The 25,414-nt window shown below is 44.8% G+C and overlaps 1 protein-coding gene across 1 annotated transcript in view; it reads left to right on the forward strand.

The window, feature by feature from the left end:
* LOC145337763 (uncharacterized) overlaps window positions 1-25,414 on the forward strand; it is a 98,871-nt gene that overhangs the window by 24,527 nt on the left and 48,930 nt on the right. Inside the window, exons 8-14 of the mRNA XM_080182609.1 lie at window positions 3,441-3,563; window positions 7,340-7,477; window positions 8,125-8,550; window positions 8,640-8,735; window positions 8,829-8,996; window positions 11,453-11,495; window positions 12,957-13,301. Coding sequence (XP_080038735.1) covers window positions 3,441-3,563; window positions 7,340-7,477; window positions 8,125-8,550; window positions 8,640-8,735; window positions 8,829-8,996; window positions 11,453-11,495; window positions 12,957-13,301 — 1,339 coding nt within the window. The remainder of the gene's footprint in view (window positions 1-3,440; window positions 3,564-7,339; window positions 7,478-8,124; window positions 8,551-8,639; window positions 8,736-8,828; window positions 8,997-11,452; window positions 11,496-12,956; window positions 13,302-25,414) is intronic.

Below are 25,414 nucleotides of genomic sequence, written 5' to 3' on the forward strand. Positions count from 1 at the left end.
TCAAAACCAGAAGCAGGAGAAAGTCATTCGACCCATTGAGCCTGCGCCACCATTCGACTTGATTGTGCTTGAGCCCCCTCTCAATGTCATAATGCCGCTTTCTCCCCATTCCCCAGGATGCCTTGAGAGTGTAGAAATCTATCTATTTCCTTATTAAACATATGCAGTGATTTTGCCTCCACATCTTCTGTGCTATAGAATTTCACAGGTTTCCGAAGCTCAGTGAATTTGTTTTCCCTCACTGCAGTCCTGAATGGCCATTGCTACATCATGAGAAGGTGAACTTTTGTGGTTTACCCCCAGCCAGAGGAAATAACATCTCCACATCCTGTCTTTCGAACCCTGTCAGCATTTTACATGTTTCAATAAGTTCCCTCTGAATTTTCTTACCGTGGTGCATACAAGACTAGTCACCAAAATCTCTTCTCATTCAACAATCGGGAATCAAATTGGCCAGCCTCTGCTGCACTTTCTACCTGTTAAGTATGGCCTTATACTAGTAAGGAGACAAAACCTGCACACAATTCTCCAGATGTGGTCACACTAAGGCCCTGTACAGCTGCAGCGAGATACCCTTGCTCCTTTAGTGAAACTCCTTGCCAATGAAGGCCAACATAGCATTTGCCATTGTAACTGCTCGGTGCATCTGCATATTTCCTTTCAATGATTAGTGTGCAAGGGTACCCAGGTCCCTTTGTAAATCATTTCCCAATATTTCACCATTTAAGTAATACTCTGCCGCTCTGTTTTTTCCCACTAAAGTGGATAACTTTCCACTGATCCAGCTCATTGCAGATCTGCCATATATTTGACCACCCACCCAACTTGTCTCAATCACCCAGATGTCTCTTAACATCTTCTTCACCACTCACATCCCCACCAAGTTTCAGATTGTCAGCAAATTTGGAATATTTGCATTTGAAATGAAAACTGAAAATGCTGAATAAGCTCAGCAGGTCTGGCAGTATCTGTGGCGAGAAGCAGAGTTAAATTTCAGATTTCAACAATCCTGCCACACAAACTCTGCAGAAATATTGCATTTGGTTCCTTCATCCAAATTATTGATATAGATTGTGAATAGCTGGGCAAGATACTGCAGAAAATGGAAACCTGGAACAGAAATGCTGGAAATATTCAGCCGGTCAGGCAGCATCTGTAAGGAGAAATAGAATTAATGTTTCAGGTTTCAGTGGGTGGCACGGTAGAACAGTGGTTAGCACTGCTGCTTCACAGCTCCAGGGACCTGGGTTTGATTCCCGGCTCGGGTCACTGTGGGGAGTTTGCACATTCTCCTTGTGTCTGCGCCGGTTTCCTCCCACAGTCCAAAGATGTGTGGGTTAGGTTGATTGGCCATGCTAAAATTGCCCGTTAGTGTCCTAAGATGATTAAGTTAGAGGGCGAAGCGGGTAAAATATGTAGGGACATGGGGGTAGGGCCCGGGTGGGATTGTGGTCGGTGCAGACTTGATGGGCCGAATGGCCTTTTACTGCACTGTAGGGTTCTATGATTCTAACACAGATGAAAGGTCATCTCGACCTTTTACTATATGAAAAAATGTGGGATTCTCTCTCCCGAGAGCCTGTGGATACTGGGACGATTGAAGCTTCCCAGAATATCAAGGGATATTGGAGATAAGGTGGGTAAATGGCAATAAATTAACCATGAAACGCGGAAAAGGGCTGAATGGATCACTGCTATCTTCCTCTGAACAGTTCAGTCAACCCGGTGAGATGTTAAACCAAAAGCAGCGTCTGTCTCAAGTGGATGTTTCAAATGCCAGGGTTAAGAGCAGCAGGGGAGTTTCCCCGGTGCCCGGATCAACATTCCTCCCTCAATCAGCACCACCAAGGAGGAATTATTTGCTCATTCACCTGCTTTCTCTCTCTCTCTCTTTGGGACCTAGTGTTTTCAAAGTGGCTTCTGCGTTTCCGAGTTAACGGCAGTTCCTGCACTTGTGAGTAATTCATTGCGGGTGCAGTCAGTTTCTGGGATGGTTTGAGACTCTGTGTGAAGTCGCCTTTCATTGTTACAAAGCGCACCGCTGCCACCTGCTGACAGAATCTTGGTGCTGCAGGAAGTTTCTCTCTGTCGACGCTGCCCAAACCCCTCATTATTTTGTAAGCTTCTGTTCATTCCGCACTCAACAGTCCCGATCTCTTCATTGGCATTTTTTAAAAGTCTGTCAAATTCAGATTTTAATTTGATTCCTGGTTAGTTATAATTTGTTGTTTAAGAAGAGAATTCAAATGTTATTGCACGCCTTGTGTGTCGAAGGTTCTCTTGATTTCACTTCTTGAAGCTCTCCCTCTCATCTTTATGCAGTAAGAAGTCTCACAACACCAGGTTAAAGTCCAACAGGTTTATTTAGTGGCAAAAGCCACGAGCTTTCGGAGCGCTTGCTGCTCTTTCATCAGGTGACGAAAGACTTTAACCTGGTGTTGTGAGATTTGTTACCGTGTTCACTCCAGTCCAACGCCGGCATCTCCACATCTCATCTTTATACCATGCACCCTCTCATCTGCTCCCTCGCCCAAGAAGGAGCAAAATAGTTTCTCTCCATCTACCCTGTTGTCAATATAGGTATCCCATATCGATGCAGAATGGAGCAATGAGGAAAAGGAGTAGTGATTCAATCACAGACCCTTACGTCTGAACCAGAAAGTCCCTTTGGAGGATCTGGTAACCAGAGAAGTAAAGTTCATGAGGGGGTTTATGGATTGATATTCCTTCTTATAGGGTATGAAGATATGAAACATCGATTTGAAGATATTGAAGTGGAGAAACAACTTCTATCGATTTAATTATTAACAACGTGGAAAGAAATAAATTGCCTTTAAACATTGCATTTGTGACCAAATTTAGAATTGCAGGCTCAGGTAAACAATAGTCTGACAGATGTTAAACAGTGTTGTTGACAAAAGCAATCTGGAGTAATTTGAAAAAGCTGAATTCTTTAACGTCTCACACAGACTCAGCTGTCTGGCAGAATCAGATCCCAACGCTCATGCACCACGATTGTATGTAGAACATGCGGCTCCCTATATCTTCTGGGACTCTGAACTCTCCTCCTGGTCGTCCCGAGGGCAGTCACTCGGCACTCGCCAACATTCACTGCCTGATGAAATTTACAGGCTTTGTCGAACAAGAAAAAACTGTGACCATCAAACTAACTTTGGAAATACAATTCGAGAACAGTGATTCAATTTATAAACTAAATGATTTAAAACCAAATCAAATGATGTGATACAATTAATACACTAACTTTACAAAAACACGGTGGAGGACGGCATTGGATAATGAGTGTTTCTCACGAATCCGTTTTTAATAATTTAATGATATTGATTAAAAGACATTAACGTCCTTCCAAATTGTTCTACGTCAATGGCGGATTACGATACCCAAAATGCTCAGGCTGAGTGAAGACGATCTATCGCCATCAGAAAGCTGAAACTTTCGGGGTGGAGCAGCTCAGTGGGGTCGGAGTGCAGGCTCAGCAACAACGAGAGCGCCTCTCTGGGCCCAGTCTGAGCCGCAAGGCCCAACGAGTGCCCCGGGGGAGATCGGTAACCATAAAGCGATGGTGCAGCACCTTCCCCATCCGAGCCGCCACTTCCCGGATTCTCCTCCCCTTTTCATTGAGTCGGACTCACAACAAAGGAGCCGATCGGAACGCCCAAGGGAGCATGCGCACTATCATCAATACGGGGTGAAGGGAACCTGTTGGATAGAGTGGTTTCTGGGGCGCGGAGCATTGTGGGATTTAATATCGCCATTCTCAACAGATTTGGTATGGTTTATTGCAGCCTGACGGAAGGTCTGTTTCTCTCCACAGATGTTGCCTGAGGTGCTGAGTATTTGGGCGGCACAGTGGCACAGTACTCAGCATTGCTGCCTCACAGGACCAGCGACCCGAGTTTGATTCCTTGCTTGGATCACTGTCTGTGCGGAGTTTGCATGTTCTCCCTGTGTCTGCGTGGGTTTCCTCCGGGTTCTCCGATTTCATTCCACAGGCCAAAGGACGTGCTGGTCAGGTACATTTGGCCATGCTAAATTCTCGCCCTGTGTACCCAAACAGACACCAGAGTATGGCGACTGGGGGATTTATACATAACTTCATTACAGTGTTCATGAAAGTCTACTTGTGACAAAAAAATTAACTTAACTATTTCCAGGACTTTCTCTTTCATCTCAGATTTCCAGTATCCTCGCCATTTATCTGTTGTAATATTGCCAATGTTGCTCACAGAACCGAGGTGAGAAACACAGCCAAAGTAAGTGCTAATTGTTACCAGACAAGAACGGTGAGCGCAGAATTGTCTTTTGCGTAAGTTGCATCAGTTTGAATCTGAGTGGAGATGGCAGGAAATCCGTTGATTTCAAAGTTGCGTGCTCGAAACCCAGTGGAGCTCAATAAATTCCAGCATGGGATTGCTAAGAAATGTAGATTCCCGAGGAGTTTAGTTTGCTAAAACTATTTGAGACGTGGAGTGCCATGTAGAAGCTAACTTTCGTTCTGCAGCAACTACCCAACCATGACCACTACTATCTCAAAGATAACAGCAACTGACACATTGGGGTACCACAATTGGAAGTTGTCCTTCATGTCACTCTCCATTCTGACTTGGAAATATATTGCTCTTCCGTCAGTGCCACTGGGTCGAAATCCTCGGACGCACTCCTGAGCAGCACAGACGGTTTACCTACAGAAAATGGACTGCAGCGACTGAAGAAGACAGATCACTGTCACTTTCTCAAGATGGGCAATGTCTGCATGGATTTCCTCCCTGTGCAATAAATATTGTCCTAGCCTAGCGACGCCACATCCAGTCTTAGTTGTTTTCTTGTCTGTGTTCTGACTCTGCGCAGTCCTCCAGTCACTGTGTATGAAGTGAGAATTTTTTTAAAAAAGTAAATCACGTTCTGCTACGTGCAAATCGTTCCTTTCTAAATTGTTCCCATCTAAACCGTTGTAAAAGGAGTTTCCAAAATACATCACTATCAATCCAATCCAGTTCAGGGTGACAGAGGCACAGTGATTAACACTGATGCCTCAAAGCGCCAAGGATGCGGTGCTTCAATGGCAGTGCTCCCATGTGTCAGTTGCTGTTACCTTCGACACGGTAGTGGTCATGTGTTGGGAAGTTGCTGCAGATGGAAACTCAGCTCCGGAAGGTCTCAACAATCCCCATCCCACAGCTTTCCTCTCCCTTGCTGAACATGTCCTCTCACTCAAAACAATTCTCCTTTAAGAGATCTCACTTCCTGCAACTAAAAGTAATGACTTTAAATTATTATTTCACATTGGAATGTATCTCCTCTATATATTCTGAAATATTCCTTTAAAGATCTACCACCACCTCTGGGGATCTATCTGTTATGCACATTTGCTATTTATCATTATCTAGCTCTGCTTCCATTGCTACATGATTGCCCTTATTTATGGTTAAAACACGAAACTTTGGTGCACTCTTCTCTCCCTAAAACTGAATTTAAATTTCAAACGTGTCATGGTTGCTGCTACCTAGAGATACCTTCATTATGAGTTCATCAATGAACATTTTCTCCCTGCACTATACCAGCACGAGTATAGCCTGCCCTCTGGTTGGTTCCACGATGTGCTGTTCTAAGAAATTATCCCACAATTATTATCTGAACTTTTCAGCTATGCCAATTTTTCCCATCCACTGTTTTCAATCTCATTGTAGATTCAAAACATCCCTGATTATTATAACACGGCTCTGACAAGCTCTCATTATCTCTTCTTTTATCGACTGACCTCCTGAGTAGTACCAATTACGGGGCCGTACACCACTCCCACAAATGACTTTCACATTTATAATTTCTCACCACAAGGACAGTTGTATTTAGACCCTGAGTTGCAGACCTTAGGTCAACCCTCTGTAATGTGCATCATTTATTTAGCGAACTACCTCTCCATCTTTTCTCAACTTCCTATCCTTCCCAAATATCACATTGCCTTTCCATTCGATGTCACCCTGTCGCCATATCTTTGCAAGTTATTCATTTATATTCGTGCTTTCAGCTCATCTGTTTGCCTTAAATGCGACGTACAGAGCCTTACGTTTTGCCATTTTATTATTTTTATAGCATCTAGTCTTATCTGCTGGTTTACTTTTAATTTGTAGTCTCTGCTCCTTCCTGTCACGGTCTATCAGTTCCGATATTAATACTTTTTCTGCCCTGTCTCCACTCTTTGGTATATCAGAACTTCCCAAATTCGATCCATTGCCCCTATATTTAGTTTAAAACTCTCTCTCTCCCTCTCTCTCTCTACTTCCCTTATTCTGCAGCTTAAACCATCAGCCCCAGCACAATTCAGGTGTGGGCAGTCCCAACGGAACAGATCCCACTTTTCCCAGTACTGCTGCCAGTGTCCCATGAATTGAAACCGACTTCTCCCACACCGGTCTTTGGGCTTTGCATTCATCTCCCCATTCTTATTCACTCTGTGCCTATTTGCATATGGCTCACACAATAAAGCAGAAATTGTTACGTTTGAAGTTTGTGCCTTAATTTGATGCCCAGCTCCTCAAGCTGACTAAGCAGAAAGCCTTTCCTCGTCCTGCCTATGTCATTGGTACCTCCATGGAGCACGACCACTGGATCTGCAAGTTTCTTTCCTGCCCCGAGCAGATGTCCGGTTCGCTGTTACTGGGCAGGAAACACATCCAACTGAATTGTGTCTCTTTGCTGCGGTGAAAAGTGTCCATTCACCTCGCTCTGCTGCTCTACTACATACTGATGTGCTCCCCTCACATTTGAATGGCACCTTGCTCCCCTGCCCAGAAGTCTATCCTCGGTCACGTTGGTTCCAATGAGGCCCAACGCAAACTGGACGAGCAGCATCTCATCATCCGATTGAGCAGGTCGGCACTCAACATTGAATTCAATAATTTTGCACTATAACCGTTCTCCGCCATTGTGAATATTTTTAAACCTGTAACTATTTTTGTGCCAGGGTAAACCCTCCCCTCCTCTACCGGGCCATCCGTCACTCGTTCTTGAGCATTATTTTCTGTAAGGGCACTGACTTCTGTTCTTCCATTAACATTTTCTGCTATATTACCTTAACACCGCTGTCAGCTCTTTGTGTTGTCCATCACACTGCCTCTGTCTCGCACTCTAAACAGATGTGCACTACAATCTCTCCGAGCTCCCATCTCTCATTGGCTGTCCATCTGCTCCAGCTGCCCCTCTCTCTCTTAAACAACATATAACCCATCACATTTCTCGCCGACTCGAAAACTTAACTCTCTTTCTCTCTGCACAGATGCTGCCAGACCTGCTTTCGCGGCACTTTCTGATTTTATTTCTGTAGACTTGTTCTGCAAATAAACATTCCAAGAACTGGGCGGTAAGCGTCTCCCCCTTAGAGCTCCCTGTCAGCTGTGAATCAGCTCTGGGTCAAAAAGTGCTGGGATCGAATCTCACTCCAGATACCTGGGACATCACCAAGGTATGTTATGAGATTCTGTTCTTACGATAATCCATATGTATTCTGACTTTGCAGTTATCACCCCGCTGTCAAAAACCCCATTGGTTTCCAGGCGCTGTGGGAGTCCCCGGGTTTGGGGACATGCACCATAAAAACACAACACTTAACTGTGTAACCAATAAAACCGAAAATCACAGCCAGAACTCATCTAAATATCTTTCTAGTATTTGTCATTTTCTTGACAAGTGCAGTACTCTCTGCTCCAGGGGGACCTGTACATCCATTCATACAATTCCTTGCATGGATCTGGAACATTCACCGTGTTTCACCACAGGGTTTGTAATCGGCAGCGAGTTCAGACTGGAGAACAATGCAATGGGATCTCTATCCCGCCCATCCCCGTCTCCTCCCTCTCTCTCGCTCCACTGTCACCATTCTCCAGTGTCCAACTCACCCCCGAAAGAGTTCAATGATTCCCCTCCGGGCTCTAACCCTGTTTCTCCTTCACACTGAGCGAAGAGTTAACAACCCGCCTGACAGTCGAGAGGACAGAGATTAATTTATAATCATATTTCTCTGTGTATTACAGTGAACGTCATCCGGAAACCGCGTACCTGAAGGTGTTCAGGAATGCAGGCACATCCCACAGTTAAACCGGTTTGAATCAGGAAGTGCTGAGAGTGAACATGGCTTCGAAGCAGCTGGTTAAGAGTTTGAGTGAGGAGACAACTTGCCCCATTTGTTTCGGTATCTTCACTGATCCGGTAACACTGGATTGTGGCCATAACTTCTGCCGCTCCTGTATCACCCAGTGTTGGGAAAAGGATATAACCTCCTGTCCGGAATGTAGAGAGGAGTTTCCGGAAAGAAACCTCAGGGTAAATCGGGCCTTAGCGAATCTGGCCGAGCAAACTCGACAATTAAAGCTGAATCCGAAAGAGGAGGAAAGTAAATTTCACTGTGGGGAACATCAGGAAGAACTGAAGCTGTTTTGTGAAACTGACCAGAAATCGATCTGTTACACTTGTAGAGATTTGCAGGAACACAAATCTCACAACTTCATGGAGATTAAAGAGACTGTTGAAAAATACAAGGTAAAAGGGATAATATTTATAAACTGACGTTTTCATTGCATTTTCCTGCTCTGACACTTTCATTCTGTGATTTTCTCTCCCAATCCCAGGATCAGCTCAAATCTTCCTTAGATTTTCTCACAGAGAAGAAATTGGCAATTCTAGAAACAGAACAGAAACAGCAACGAAAGATTTCTGAAGTTAGGGTAAGGTCTCTCTGTGCTGATTTTCTGGGATCTCGGTTAGTTTTGTTCCCTTTATCGAGGGACATTAATTATGTTTCACATTTCATTTGGTAGGAACAGTCGAGCAGTCTGCAGACCCACATCACATCCGAGTTCACTAAAATGCACCAGATTCTCACTGAGAAAGAGCAGCGATTACTCAGAGATCTCAGGGAAGAAGAGGAGTTGATTCTAGAATCAATGGAGAGAAACCTTCGAGAGATTCAGGAGAATTTAAGTTCTGTCGAGGAGAAACTCTCAAAGTTGCAGAAACAGATGGAGCAAAAAGACGAGCTGATATTTCTGAAGGTGAGGGAATATATTGTGGCTCAGTTCAGGGAAACTTCACACAGTCACGAAATAACTGACGATAACTGTGAAATTAATGTAGAATTTATGGAAAAAATAGAAAGCGAGTGAAACAATTTTTGACAATTCTTATTCTCTGCAGTTGTCACAGTATTAATCCCTCGTCACTGCCAGCAAAATTTCAGGAATACCAGCAACTTCCCCGGAATGAGTTGTCCTGACCTGGACATTGGGTTCCGATTATTTCCTGGTGCCTTTAGTGCCATTTTCTACTGAAATTGACATTGTAATTCAGTTCCTCACAGCACCGGGGACCCGGGTTCAATTCCTGCCCTGGCTGAATGGGTGGACTTTGCAAGTTCTCCCCGTGTCTGCGTGTGTTTCCTCAAGGTGCTCTGGTTTCCTCCCACACTCCAAAGATATGCAGGTTAGGCTGATTGGCCATCGTCAATTACACCTTCGTGTCCCAAGGTTAGGGGTTTAGCGGCGTAGGTTCGTTTTGTTATGGAATAAACTTGTGTAAGAATTAATGTAGTCCCAATGGCCCGAATGACCTCCTTCTGCACTGTGCATTCTTTATGATTCCCTGATTCGATGTTGTGGGTTTGTCTAATACAGTGGGTGGGAGAGTCATTCGTCTTAACTGGGATCTAGAATCTTATATTATCAACTCTACAGGACACAGGGGGAAAAAATCCTTTTACTTAGTTTCTGCTGGCTCAGTGAAAGAGCTTTCCAATTAGGTCCACTCCCACATCTCTTTACTCTGATTGGAAACAAATGTTTCCTTAACAAATATATCAAAGTACTTCTCAAAATTATCATTGAATCAGTCTTCTCCTTCATGTCAATCAGTTAGCACGTTGCAGATTATCACAACTCACTGGATAAAAGAAAATTTCCTGTCTTGCTGTCCAATTATCTGGAACATTTGTAAACCTACCCCTTCGCAACCCCCCAACCCACCTCCAATCTCTGTGTTACCGGGTTCTGCTTCAATTGTAGTACTTTGTTTATGTTGATTTTCCACATTCTTCTTTGCAAAATGTATCGCATTACACTTCCGTACTAAATCATATCTGCTCTGTGTCTGCTCATTTCTCCACCCTGTCTATCTCCTCCTGAAATCTGGTACTATCAGCCTCAATGTTTGTGTTTATATATTTCAGGAGGAGGCTTGTCGAAAGAGAAGGTAGGACATTCTTTTTACTAAAACTTTAAAAAGGTTTGGTGATAAACATTCAGAATTGTGTTGCAACGATTCGGACTTCTTTCCTTTTCTCAGTGCCTAAATTATATTCTTGATTTTCTACTCACAAAGTCACGCTGACTGTTCCTAATCAGTCCTTTCCTCTCTAAATGTCTGCAGGTCCTGTCTTTCTGCATACCTTCTAACAACTTACCCACCACAGACCTTAGGTTCTTCGGCCTGTAATTCCCACGCTTTTCCCTGCGGCCCTTCTTAAACAAGTGAGTGTGTCTGAAGCTTGGTGGATGGCCAACTTGCCATCCTCCAAATTTCAGAGTCACTCATTCAATCCCACACACACTCACTCAATTCCACACACACACACACACACACACACACACACACACACACACACACACACACACACACACACACACACACACACACACACACACAAAATCCCACACACATTCACTCATTCCCACACACACAGACACACACTCTCTCTCTCACACACACACACACACAAACACACACACACACTCTCAGATCCACACATGCACTCCCACACACACTCACTCCCACAACACTCACTCCCCCACACGCTCCCCAACATCAACACGACTACACACACTCAGTCATCTCCACTAATGTTCATACACACACTCACTTACTCACTCCCACATGCTCCCTCATACATCCACACTTGGTCAGATCCCACTTGTGATAGTGTGGTCACTAATCTGTTATCAGAGTATGAACCGTTCTCTTCAAATGAGTGTTTCCATTCTGTGTTTCTGTATTTCCAACTTATGTTTTGCTCAGTTATAGGCACAAGATTAATCTTTCAGTTTGTGATACATTCTCTCCAACAGGAAGAGTGCTGGCAGTTGGGAATGTTGGAATAGCTTAAACACTGAAATCCTTACTAAAATATTGTAACTAAGATGAATTTTTCCACATCATTTCTTTACATTTACAGGATCAGTGATGAATTTCAGCAACTCTGTGTAACAGATGCCGGCCTGTCTTTTGGAAAGTTCAGAGGTCCTTTACAGTACACAATGTGGAGGGACATGATCAATTCCATTAACCCCAGTAAAACACTGATTTTTCCTGATTATAAATCCAGATGTGAAGAGACTAAAGGGTGTCCGAGGTCCCGGATTAAATGCTCACATTTCCGCTTGTTAATTCCTAGAATCTGTCCATTGTCATATTTTGCTTCCTGTGGGTTGCTCTGGGTAAGTGTCTGAAGCCATCATGTGTCAAATTAGTGAGGAGTAGTTCTGCTGACTTTTTAAGCATCCTATATCGGGAAGACATCAAAGCATGAGAGAACCTGAGCCAGCTGGAGCTAACCTGTAATGATGAATGAGGCACATTAGACAAGTGAAGGAGATGAAGAAACTGCAAGTCTAAAATAAATAAGGAGAAGTGTGATGATTTTATTGAGGAATTGAAGCATGATGGAGAAGATAAACATCTACGGTTTTAACACAGTCACAGCGTCAATAACAAACTAAGGATATCCTTAACCTTGCAATAGGAAAGGTGATGAGTCCATTTATATTGAGTGAGTTTGATTTTATGAGTGACTCCAGAGATCAAGCAATTTGTGGAAGCAATGCTCGCTCTTTGATCCGAGGTCCAATCAAACCCTGAGGTCGGGCTTCAGTTCCAATTTTGCTGGCCAGTTTTCCACGGGTTTGCAGTGAGGGGAAGTGCTTGGCAGTCCTTGAGGAAAGGGCGAAGTAGAGGAAAACCATCGACAACCCGGGGTGGGGTGTGGGTGGTGCCAGGATTATGGAATATGGTGGGTGGGTTGACGAGACAGGAAGTAACATAGCGGCGAACAGCTTTGTGAGCAAATAACTCACCTTTTGGTCACATTGACATCATTGCAAAAGAAAAAAAGAGGAATTTTCTCTGTTTTAACGTAGGATATTAGAAATCAATTTGCGAATAGTAAAGGCCCTGAAACAGCATGATGATGTTGTTTTCGGTATAAATATTGAGCAGGAAACAGAGGGAGACTCCTTACATCATTTCCGATGGGAGTTTCCAGTGGTCCCTTTCAGACCAGTGATTGAACCATTGTATAGACTGTTCATCTGGGTGGGGCATCACCATTCAAAGGAAGATCTAGATTGTATTGAGTCTCCAGTTATAGCAAATGTCTCCAGTTTGGATAGAGAATGAGGCTTCTCCTTGTGTTTAGTGTAGGAACACTGGATAACTATTTTGTTGCTGCCTCGTAATTGTGGGTGTTTGATGACATTTGTGGGAAGCAGGTAGGGAGTACTGTGTGTGAATTTAGTCTCAGGGTTGCTCCGATTAAGGTTTAAATCGGGGAGATTCTGCAACGTAAATCATTCCCAGCCATTTTACCTGGAGGGTATCAAAGTGAATGCGTAAGTGTAAACGTTGTTTATCTCGCTGGCATATTTTGAAGAGATTACAGAGAGGGTCGATGAGGATAGTGCTGTAGATGTGGTGAAGAGTAAATTGACTTCAAAAAAGCGTTTGGAGAAATAGTTTCGTCAGAAAAATTATTGCTAATAGAATATAACGGACAATGTATACAGGACTGAAAAAGTGGCTGAGTGTTAGGAGACAGCAGTTGTCTCCTCACATTCTCTCCCCTCCCCACCCCCTCTCTCTAAATCACTGACTGTGTTATTTTAACTTTCCCCCAGCTCCAGCTTCTCTGACTCTGGATCCGAACACAGCGAATCCCCGGCTCATCGTGTCTGAGGACCGGACCAGTGTGAGACTCGGAGACAAACAGCAACCACTCCCTGACACCCCGGAGAGGTTTGATCCCTTGGAATGTATCCTGGGATCAGAAGGATTCACATCAGGGAGACATTACTGGGAGGTGGGGGTTGGGGAGAAGACAGAGTGGGAAGTCGGAGTGGCCCGAGAGTCTGTGGACAGGAAAAGAGTAATCCTCCTGAGCCCTGAGCCCGGGTTCTGGCTAATGGGGCTGATATCTGCAAGAGGCCATTTCGCCATCAACTCCCCGCATGAGATCCCCCTCACCCCAAGTGTGAATCCCCGGAAGATCGGGGTTTTCCTGGACTATGAGGGTGGACAGGTGTCATTTTACAATGCGGACAACATGTCCCATCTCTACACTTTCACCCACACTTTCACTGAGAGAATCTTTCCCATCTTCAGTCCAGGATCAAACATCGGTGATTATAACCCAACACCGCTGACAATCTGCGGCATTAAAGGTCTCTAACAGATCCATCCCATAATTTCACACCGTCTCCCTGCCGTCTGCCAGTCTGGGTCTCAGTCACGTGTGGAGACGTGTGCCAGGTTAACATATTCTGGGTATAAACCCTGTATGAGAACTGGGAACTGAAAGATCAGCAAGGACCCCTGAAGGGCTGGGGGAAAGAAGGAAAGGAAGGGAAGAAACAAACAGAAACTCATTGTCGAGAGGAACTTACTGGTTTGAATGAGCTGTGAACTGCAGGAACCCGGTGACCTTCCTGCTTGTAATGTTGCTCTAATGGCGGTAGGTGGCGATAGATCACCGTGTTTGAGATGAATCAGTGCAGTGATTCTCAAACTGGGGACTGGGGAGTCTTTACAGGAATCAAGGAAACAATTCCTTTGGAGGATGAAAGTCAAAAAGAGGAACGTAAGGGGGAAGAGGAAATAAAAGTGAAAAATCGCAGACGTTCCAGTTCACATGCATTCGTAGGTTTTGAAGGACAGACAAAGAGACAAAGACGTAAAGGGACGCGTAAGAGAGTGGCGAAGAAAAAACCCATGACACGCTTTGTATAAATTCCCAGTTGTCAGTATTGTTCTCTGAGAACACCTGTTAGCATTTCCATCCCAATCTTCCCAAATTCCCTCCATTCTTCAGTGTGATTGACAATTTCGGCTGCCATGGTTTTCAGCCGTGAGTCTGACATTTACTTTGGGTAGGAGGGGAGGGGAGGGGAGGGGAGGAGGGAGAGCAGCTGCTGCTGTGATATTCGGCTGTCTTGACTTTGAGCTCAGGCAGTGAACAAGTGCCGTTATCATGCTGCCTGGCCTGCTGAATAATCCCATCATTTTCTGACTGTCAGTTTGACTGACTTCGAACATTGGGTATGTTTCAGTAATGCAACTTTCTTTCATGATTAATCAACAGTGGCAAACTGGACTGCGTTTGTAATGGTCTGTAAAAATGGTCTGCCCAGAATGTAATGTCTAATTCTGTACTCCAACAAAATTGAGGGGAAGGAAAACTGGGTGTTTGTGGGAGGTTTTATTTCACATTAAAATAGGAGCCTGCTTTTAGTCTCGTTAAGCATTAGGGTTCCTGAGGCAACACATTCCAAGCCCACTCCCGCTACCACCCAGAAGGACAAGGGCAGCAAGGGAACACAACGCCACAACCTGGCAGTTCCCCTTCAAGTCACTCGCCATCCTGACTTGGAGATATATCGTCACTTCTTCACTGTCGCTGGGTCAAAGTCCTGCAACACACTCCATTACAGGACTGTGGGTGTATCTCAGGGACCACAGCGGTTCGAAAAATGCAGCTCAGCACCTCCTTCCCGAGGACTGGGAATAAATGTTGGCCTCGACAGCGATGGCCACATTCCATAAATGAATGGAAAAAAAAGAAAATGATGTGACACTGCTGTGAATACTGATGTGGCAGTCTGTCTGTGTTGACCATGATTTGTGAACTGATTGGATTTGTATGACATTAACACACAATGTTTAACCAGTAGAAAAACAGTTCCGTTGCTGCACTGGAATGTTAGTGAGGTCACAGTTATCATTTATCTCTGGTTTGTCCGGTCTGTCTCACCACTGACCACATCAGTGAATTGGCCCTGAAATCTGTAATGATTTATTATTGAAGCACTCTATCTATGAAAACCTTTGATATTGTGGCTGTTATTAAACATTATAATTTACATTGTGAATCCAGATACATTTCTGAAGAATCAAAGGTGACAGGAGGGAAAAAGCTTTTTATTAAGGGGCAGCGTTTCTAACTTGAAATGAACGGACTGAGAGGGCGGTGGAGGCAGAGACAGTCAGGGCTTTCAAAAGAGGATTGGATCTCTACCTGAAGAAGAATTTTGAGGACATTGAGGTAAAGGCAGGGGAGTAACATTGATCTTGCAGAGAGCTAGCACAGACGAATGGGACCGAATGTCCTATTTTTGTTATTTAGCCATTGTCTAATTCAGCGATTTTCCGAATTTTGATTCAATGATGACTGATCTGTCCCTCAGCTCCATTTACTCACCTTGTCTCCAATTCACTACAGTTTACATCAATCCCATCCAGAATCCATAAGAAATACCAACAGCATCCTCCTGTTTCTCAGGAAAAAGGGGGCCTGGAATTCTGTTCATCATCACACGCAGTAGGAAGGGTGCAGAGGAGATTCGACAGTTGTTGCCTGTGCTGGGGCATTTCAGCTCTGAAGGGAGGTTAGAGAGACTGTTTTTTTCCCCCTTGCAGCATAGAAGGCTGGGAGGTGCCGGGTAGGGAACTAGTCGAGGTGAACACAATTATGAGAGTCATAGATAGGGCACATCGGACGAAACTCCTCCCTTAGTCGATGCATCAATAATCAGGGACATCCATTTAGGGTCAGGGCAGGAGATTTAGAGGGGATTTTAGGAAAAACCTTTGCACCCGGGGAATGGTGAGAACCTGGAATTCACGACATGAAATGGTTAAAGACGATGGAACCCGCAAAACATTTAAGAAGCGTTTAGATGAACACTCGAATGCCATAGCATGCAAGGCTACGGGCCAAGTGCTGAAAAGTGGGATTGGAATAGATAGGTGCTTGATGGCAGACGCAGACACATTTGTCAAAGGTCCTCTTCCTGTGCTGTAAAATTCTATGACCATATGACTCGACCGTCTGCGTCTGATGCAATGAACTATGGACTAGGTGCTGGGAGATTGGATTAAAATGAGCGGCTAGTTTATTTTTTCTCTGTTTGTTTGGCCGGCACAGACAAGATGGGCTGAATGGCTTCTTTCTAACTCATATCTTTTGAATGGTTCTGTGCTATAATACTCCATAGCTGCCTTCAGTCCTTCAGTCATTTCATGATGATATGTGAAGGGAATAATATTGGCTGAAACCTGGTCTATGTGATGTTGTGGACCTCAGGGAGAGGCCAAGTTTGACGCTTCTGACTGAAGATTGTTGCAAATGCTTCATCTTGTCTTTTGCACTGATGTTCTGAGCTCTCCCATCATCGAGGACTGGGATATTTGTGGAGTCCTTTCACCCTTCTTTAATTGCATTAAACTCGATATAATTCTTGTTGTGGCTCTCTATAATTCTTACCCACATAAAATCTTGAAGTTCCAGTTCTGCCTCTACCGGATACTGGATATGCATGACTACAAATTATGTCAGAACCAGATTTTATGATAGTTAAGAAAAATATGTTTTTATTATACAAACCCAAAATCTAGATATAGTCATAAAAGCTTTCCTTCTGTATAAAAATAATTTGAGTTAACATACTTTTAATAAGCACGAATATTAAAAAACGCGCATATGTATCTCTGAGCTTTAGGCTTATTTGGCTGCTACGGATCAGAAGAAATTGCAAATTTGCATCGACACAGATTTGATATGGACAGTGTGGTTCCTGAAAACAAAAACAAAGAACAAAACAAACCTTTTCACAGCAGCAATCGGGCCTGAGCGGCCGGAGGACGGCAGCTGGTCACATTAAGAATTCTCTTCTTCTCTGGCATTCAACAGAAGTGGATGTAATCACGGTTCACTTAAAATGTGGACGATTTAATCAATGCCTCAGGCGGACCCATGAAAGGACAACAAGGAAGCAACCGTGTGTAGTATCAGGACAGACCCAAGTACACTGTCAAAGGAAAGCAACGTAAGCTGTAGGAGACCACAGCAGTGCAATAGTCTGAACTCATCGGTACAGGTTTACAGCCCTACCAATCTTACAGCTAAATACTATTTCCCAATCTGTGTTCAAACAGAAAATTCTGCGAATACTCAGCAGCTCGGGCAGCATTTGTGGAGAGACAGAGAACCAGGGTAAAGGTTTTAGTGGATGGAATGCTCATTTCTAATGAAAGCTCACACATTCTCATCGTTGGATCCATTTCACAAATTTTTTTCTACACGCTACCCCGATGCCTTCACACGCTCGAAACTGAATTTGCCACAATACTCGAGTTGAGGCCGAAACAATGTTGTATAAGGGGTTCACTCTGAGGACCAGTCATATTGAACTCGAAACGTTAACTCTGCTTCTCTCCACAGATACTGCCGGACCCGCTGGGTTTGTTCAGCATGTTTTGTTTTCTCTTACTTCTAATTCAGTGATATCTAGATATCAACATAGGAACCAGAGTATGCCATTCAGCCAATTGAAAATGTTCAGCCATTCATTAACATTGCTGTTGATCTCTATCTTAACTCCATAGTCCATATCCTGCAAGAAATGCTCTGAAATCCATGTTTTTCTGTTTCACGATGAAATTCCAGCTCTGGTAAAGACTAATGATTCTGAGAGACTGTGTGAGGGGTGAGGGTGGAGAATGTGTGAGGGGTGGGGGTGTAGTGTGTGTGACGGGTGGGGCTGGAGAGTGTGTGAGGTGTGGGGGTGAGGACTGCATTGCCGCTTGGGGGTGAAGAGTGTGTGAGGGGTGGGGACCAGGGAGTGTCTCGATGTTGGCGGGGGTTTGGCGGAGGAGGGTCTTCTGGTCGTAGGAAGAGGGTGTGGCGCGAATGAAGCGGCACCCTGAGCCACTTCAACTGTTAATCCTTTGGCCAGGCTCCGGTTAAAATGACTGCTGTATTTTCCTTCATAGCGGATGCTCCTGAGATTGTGATTAATTGCTTTCGGGTGCCGTCAGTTTCTGGGATGGGTTGATGTTACAAAGCGCACCGCTGCCACCTGCTGACAGAATCTCGCTGCTGCAGGAAAGAATTCCCCATTGAAAACGGCCCAAAAAGTGGGGACTGTCTTTGAATTTGACAGTCCAGTCCCACGCGTTGGGTCTGATGTCCTTTCTCCGTGTTGGGTCATTCTCGGATTCTTATGTACTCTTAGACGTTATTCTGATCAAATCCACATCGTGATAATTGATTTCATTCGATCCTATTCTTTGATTAAATGTCCCAAGGTCATCATTGGGAAAGAGCAGCGAAAGAATCCCACATTAATATCCACAACCATGTGGAAAATACATACGGATTAGGATTCGCTATTAAAGTGTAAGTTTTGGTGAATACTGCAATATTTAGCTGACTCTGACTTTGCACCACAAAAATCAATATGATTGACATTATTGTTCCTACGGAAGGGTCCAGTAATGTCCAGTAATGGTGGAGGACAAGTGATTGGTGAACTTACGAATTGAACAGGAGCACTGGCGGTCTTGATATGGTGACAAGTCTCACAACACCAGGTTAAAGTCCAATATGTTTATTTGGTAGCGCAAGACACGAGCTTTCAGAGCGCTGCCCCTTTATCGGGTGAGTGGGAGTTCTGTTCACAAACAGGGCATATAAAGACCTAAACTCAATTTGCAAAATAATGGTTGGAATGCGAGTCTTTACAGGTAATCAAGTATTAAAGGTACAGACAATGTGAGTCGAGAGAGGGTTAAGCGCAGGTTAAAGAGATGTGTATTGTCTCCAGACTGGACAGTTAGTGAGATATTGCAAGCCCAGGCAAGATGGGACGTTACAGATCGTGTGACATGAACCCAAGTTCCTGGATGAGGCCGTCCTCGTGTGTCCTCTTGGGTTCATGTCACACTATCTGTAACCCCCACGACTTGCCTGGGCTTGCAAAATCGCACTAACTGTCCTGGCTGGAGACAATACACACCTCTTTAACCTGTGCTTAACCCCATCTCTACTCACATTGTCTGGACCTTTAAGATTTGATTACCTGTAAAGACTCGCATTCCAAACATTATCTTGTAAATTGAGTCTGTGTTTTTATATGCCCTGTTTGTGAACAGAACTCCCACTCACCTAATGAAGGGACAGTGCTCCGAAAGCTTGTGGCTTGTGCTACCAAATAAACCTTTTGGACTTTAACCTGGTGTAGTGAGACTTCTTACTGTGCTTTACCCCGGTCGAATGCCGGCATCTCCACAATCTCTATGTGGATATTTTGGATTGGGAAAATCAACTCCAATCTGCTACACTCCGAGTGTCGGTTCTTCTGATGAATTTTCAGCTGAAATTCACTCTGCAGAGCGAATTGTTTGACGCTCACCTCCGGGTATCTCCTTCGACAAGACAAAGGATAAAACGGAGAGGGGAGTTTAGTCAATGCATCGTTCACCCTGGAATATATATCTAAATTATGTCTTTGTATATTTTATTCTCATTTAATGAGTTCACTGTTAACTCATGTCTTACTTCTATTTGAGAATTTTGCAAGTATAAGAATAAAAAATACTGTCAGCAACTTTAAACAACTTTGCTGAGGCCACACTGGAGATTTATGTACAGTCTTGAAGACTTTATCTGAAGGAAACGGTCACTGCCTTTCAGACAGTGCCACCAAAGTTCTGTATGTGGATTTCTGGGGAATGCTCGATGAGAAGGAATGAGTAGATTCTGTCGATATTACACAGAGTCTAGAAAAATCAGACGTGATCTCATTGAAATATAACATTCTTAAAGGACTGCAAAGGGCTGACGCTGGGAGGATGTTTCCCCTAGTTGTGGAGACTTGAACGAGAAGTCTCATCAGCAATTACAGTAATGTTCCTGCAGTGGAAATCCAGAGGCCGAGATTAATGCTCTCGAGTCTTGAGTTCAAATCCCACAGCTGGAGAATTTAAATTAATTCATGAAATAAATCTGGAATAAAGAGCTAGCCTCAGTAATAACGACAATGAAAGAATGAGGTTGTTCCCAAGGAAGGAAATAAAGCGTCCTTACCAGGTCCAAGTCCAGATAACTGTTGTTTACTCTGAAATGGCCCAGAACACCACTCGATTATACCAAACAGCGGTGGAAATGTCAAACAAGATTAAATCAAAAGCAACTACTTGGCATTCACCGAGTCTTCAGATGTGGCAAAGGCAGATTCTGCCCAGACAACCCATCAGAGACCCTCGCACTGACATTTCGGGATTTGTGCCAAAATTGGGAGATCTTCTCCGCTGACTGGTCACTGGGGAGTTGTGAATGGTGCTAAACACTGTGTAATTATCAGCGATCATCTTCATTTCTGACCCTATGATGGATGGAAGTTCATTGATGAAGTAACTGGAGATGGTTGAGTTTAGGACAGAAAAAATGCAATCGTCCGGTTGTGTCTGTGAACCTTCCCCACTTCTTGGGCCGTTTTCAAAGGGGAATTGTTTGCTGCAGTACCGAGATTCTGTCAGCAGGTGGCAGCGGTGCGCTTTCTAACAATAAAAGACTTAAGTTCACACAGAGTCTCAACCCATCCCAGAAACTTACTGCACCCGCAATGAATCACTCAGAGTAGCTGCACTACCCTTCACAGTAAATCCCACAGATTGTCCTCTGCTAACGGCACTCATAACAGCAGCAAGGTGGCACAGTGGTTAGCACTGCCGCCTCACGGCGCCAGGGACCCGAGTGCAATTTTGGCCTCGTTCCACTGTCTTGTGTGAAGTTTGCACATTCTCCCCGTGTCTGCGTGGTTTTCAGGGGGACTAATAGGTTAAATACCAAGGGTTAAATTACCTCCTTCTGCACCGGAGGGATTCTATGATCCAATTCTATGATCATACTCCTGATTAATACAGAAAATAAAAATGACAGGGACACATTCACAATGCAGCTTTGTCAGTTTTGACAAAGGCTCATCTGCACTCGAAACGTCAGCTCTTTCCTCTCCTTACAAATGCTGCCAGGCCTGCTGAGATTTTCCCTTTTGCTTCCAGATTCCAGCATCCGCAGTAATTTGCTTTTTTACATTCACAATGAACAGTGCAGATATTCTCTCCGGTAAAAACTGCAGCGGATGAAGCGGGTTACGTTATTCTGGATGGTGCCGAATTTCGTGTGTGTTGTTGGAGCTGCACTTTACCAGGCACATGGAGAATATCACTTCAGAATCCTGGCTTGTGCCTTTTATAGGATGAGAAGACTTTGGCAGATGAGTCACCTACTGCAGAATTCCCAGCCTCTGATCCTGTTTCACAATATTTATCTGATCCGTCCAACTGTGTTTCTGATCAATGACACCACAGGTTATTGATGGTGCGGGACTCAGCGCCGGCAATAGAAACATAGAAGACAGGGGCAGGTGGAGGCCATTCCGCCCTTCGACCCTGTTCCGCCATTTTTCACGATCATGGCCGATCGTCCAACTCAATAGCCTAACCCTGCTTTCTCCCCATAACCTTTGATCCCATTCGCCCCAAGTGCTATATCGAGCCGCTGTTTGAATACATTCAATGTTTTGGCATCAACTCCCTCCTGTGATAATGAATCCACAGGGTCGCCACTCTTTGAGTGAAGAAATGCCTCCTCATCTCCGTCCTAAATGGTTTATCCTAAATCTTCAGACTGTGAGCCCTGGTTCTGGGCACCCTCGCCATTGGGAAGATCCTTCCTGCATCTACCCTGTCTAGTCCTGTTAGAATTTTGTAAGGCTCCATGAAATCTCCTCTCCCTTCAACTCCCCTCATTCATCTGAACTCCAGCGAAAACAATCCTAACCGAGTCAACCTCTCCTCATACATCAGTCACGCCATACCCGGAATCATCCTGGTAAACCATTGCTGCACTCCCTCGAGAGCAAGAACATCCTTCCTCAGAAAAGGAGACCAAAACTGCACACAATATTCTAGGTGTGGTTGCATCAAGGCCCTGTACAATTGTAACAAGACAACCCTGCTCCTGTACTCGAAACCTCTCGCAATGAAGGCCAACGTACCATTTGCCTTTTTCACCAGCTGCTGCACCTTCATGCTTACCTTCAGCGACTGGTGCGTAAGAGCACCCGGGTCCCGCTGCAGACCCCTATCGCCGAATTTGAACCCACTCGGGTAGTGATCTGCCTTCTTATTTTTGATTCCAAAGTGAATTTAGCATTGCCGTTAAATATCAGGGGGCGTTGGTTAGGTTCTCCCCTGTTGAAGATGCTGTATCTGAGGAGTTGTGAACAGTACTGAGCACTGTGCAATTATCAGTGAATTTTCACATTTCTGACCGAATATCGGAGAGAAGCTCAGTGAAACTCTCCGCCTGGTGTCTGGAAGCCATGGGGAGTTTCAGCACTTTCTCATTCAAATTGCTGAGGTCACATTTCTGTGGGTGAATCCCACTCCTGTTCAGCTCCCTGATGTGTGACTGTATTTACCCTGCAGTGAGTGAAAGTTATAAATCAGACATTAAAAGACCCAATCCTTAATATATCATAAAATACAGGAAGCACTCAACAGATCAGGCAGCATCAATAGAGAGAGCAACACAATTCACTTTTCAAATCGATCGCCTTTCATCGGAACTGGAATATTTTACAGAATAAATAATTTCTCAGCAAGGACAGTGTGGGGGAAAAGGGCGGAGAATAACAACAGGGAAAGTTCTATGAAATGGTGCAGGACAGGAGAGGTTAAATGTCTAAAGGTGTAACGGTACAAAGTAAAAGAGAATGGGGAATGGGACTGGTGAAGAAGCAGAAGGTGGTTCCAGAGCAGTGTTAATGGTTACAGCAGAATGGTAACGGTGGCTAGAATCTGAAGTTCCTGAATTCAATGCTGAGGCTGAAAGGCTGGAAAGGGCAGAATGGGAATATTCCTAATTCCTGTCAGGAACAACTAACACTGCATTACCAGAGCTGTGCATAAGCGGCTGTTGGAAAGAGAGATGTGTCGATGTCCTTTTAGAAACGAACTGAGAGAGAGAGAGCTAAGATTTTACCTGTTAAAAACCTGTTTAAAATAAGTTTAAAGCACTTTACTCTTTGTAGAACTGTTTAAAGCATTTATTTATTGTATTTACTGCTTTAAGAATTCTGAGGGTGTGGTGAAAAGGCATTTGTGGACCAGCCTGCTTTAATTATCAAGGGGCCACACGGTGAAGCCTTCCATTGTTTGCTGGAGCTGAGAGAGAGAGAGCTAAGATTTTACCTGTTAAAAACCTGTTTAAAATAAGTTTAAAGCACTTTACTCTTTGTAGAACTGTTTAAAGCATTTATTTATTGTATTTACTGCTTTAAGAATTCTGAGGGTGTGGTGAAAAGGCATTTGTGGACCAGCCTGCTTTAAATCAGCGCCAGGTTTAAAAGGAGGCCTGGTGTAGACAGCGGGCAGCGTCTGAGCGGGCAGCGGAGTGAGTGGGAAGCAGAGTGAGTTAATAGGGCTTAATATCAAAAAGGGCTGGAAGGAAAAAGGCCAGGTGAGTGTGTTTGAAAAAAAAACAAGGAAAAAAATTTTTTCAAAACTACTACAGCAAGAAACAAGGAAAAAAATTTTTTCCCCATAAAAAATTACAGTGAATAATGGAGGGGCATGTGATGTGTGGTTTCTGTATGATGTGGGAACTGGCAGACCCCAGGGTCCTTCCCAGTGACCACGTCTGCAGTAAGTGCAGGTTGCTGGAGGAGCTCCAGCTCAAGGTGGATGAGCTGGCCTCTGAGCTACAGACACTGAGGCTCATCAGGGGGAGAGAGGGTGCCCCTAGACTGGCTAAATCTAAGGGTCAGGGACAAAAGGGGGCTGCTGGGAGGAGGAGGAAGGGGGGTGAGGAGCGGAGGCCTCAGCCTCTTAATCTGCATAACAGGTTTGAGGTTCTTGCTTCCAGTCTGGAAGAGGACGAGGCAGGTGAGGTTGGTGAGCAAACTGCACACGGTACAGTGATGCAGCAGGACATAGGCAAAGAGAAGGGGAAAAGGAACATAGTAGTGATTGGAGATAGTGGGGTGAAGAGTATTGACACTTTGTCACAATGACAAAGTGCACAGAAGGGTGTGTTGTCTGCCTGGTGCTCGGGTACAGGATGTCGCAGCTGGGCTGCAGAGGAACCTGGAGTGGGAGGGTGAGAACCCGGTCGTTGTAGTACATGTGGGTGCCGGCGACGTAGGCAAAGTGCGGACTGAGGATCTGGGGAGGGAGTATGGGAAGCTGGGAATGGAATTAAAAAGTAGAACCGACAAGGTGGTCGTCTCTGGGCTACTGCCTGAACTGAGTGCAGACGGGCGTAGGGTTGACAGGATAAAGGAAGTGAATGGGTGGCTCAGGGATTGGTGTGGGAGGAATGGGTTCGAATTTATGGGGCATTGGCACCAGTATTGGGGTAGGTGGGACTTGTTCGGGCGGGATGGGGTTGGTCTGAATCGTGCTGGGACCAGAGTGTTGGCGAATCGAGTAAAGAGGACTGTAGACAGGGCTTTAAACTAATTAGCGGGGGGGAGGGTGCGAGGGTAGGTGACGCTACGAGGTCTAAAGTTAAGGATAGGGTACAGGTAAGGGAAGAGGCCAAGGATGTCCCAATTGGTGGCGTTACAGCAAATAGGGTCCAGGTGAAGGCTGGGATGAAAGCGCTTTATCTGAATGCACGAAGCATTCGGAATAAAGTGGATGAGCTGGTGGCGCAGATCGACACAAATGGATACGATCTGGTGGCCATTACAGAGACGTGGCTGCAAGGTGACAGGGACTGGGAGATGAATGTACAGGGCTATCAAGTGTTTAGGAAGGATAGGCAGGAGGAAAGAGGGGGTGGCGTAGCTCTGCTGATTAAGGATAGTATCAAGGTGGTAGCAAGGGATGATATCGGAGCCAAAGAGCAGAACGTGGAATCGTTGTGGGTGGAGATTACGAACAGCAAAGGGAGGAAGACGCTGGTGGGTGTCGTCTATAGGCCCCCGAATAATGATCTGGAGGTGGGGCGGGCTGTTAACGCGCAAATAAGTGCGGCGTGCAGGAATGGGACGGCAGTAGTTATGGGAGATTTCAATCTGCATATTGATTGGTCGACCCATGTTGGACGAGGTGGGCTCGAGGAGGAGTTCTTGGAATGCTGCCGGGATAGTTTCCTTGAACAGTGTGTGTTGGAGCCGACGAGGGAGCGAGCTATCTTGGATCTGGTGCTATGTAATGAGGCGGGTAGAATTAGGGACCTTGCGGTGAAGGATCCTCTTGGAGAGAGTGATCATTGTATGGTGGAGTTTCTGGT

The sequence above is a fragment of the Carcharhinus amblyrhynchos genome, unplaced genomic scaffold (genome assembly GCF_965287045.1).
Source record: "Carcharhinus amblyrhynchos unplaced genomic scaffold, sCarAmb.v2.hapA scaffold_73, whole genome shotgun sequence".
NCBI classification, from domain to species: Eukaryota; Metazoa; Chordata; class Chondrichthyes; order Carcharhiniformes; family Carcharhinidae; genus Carcharhinus; species Carcharhinus amblyrhynchos.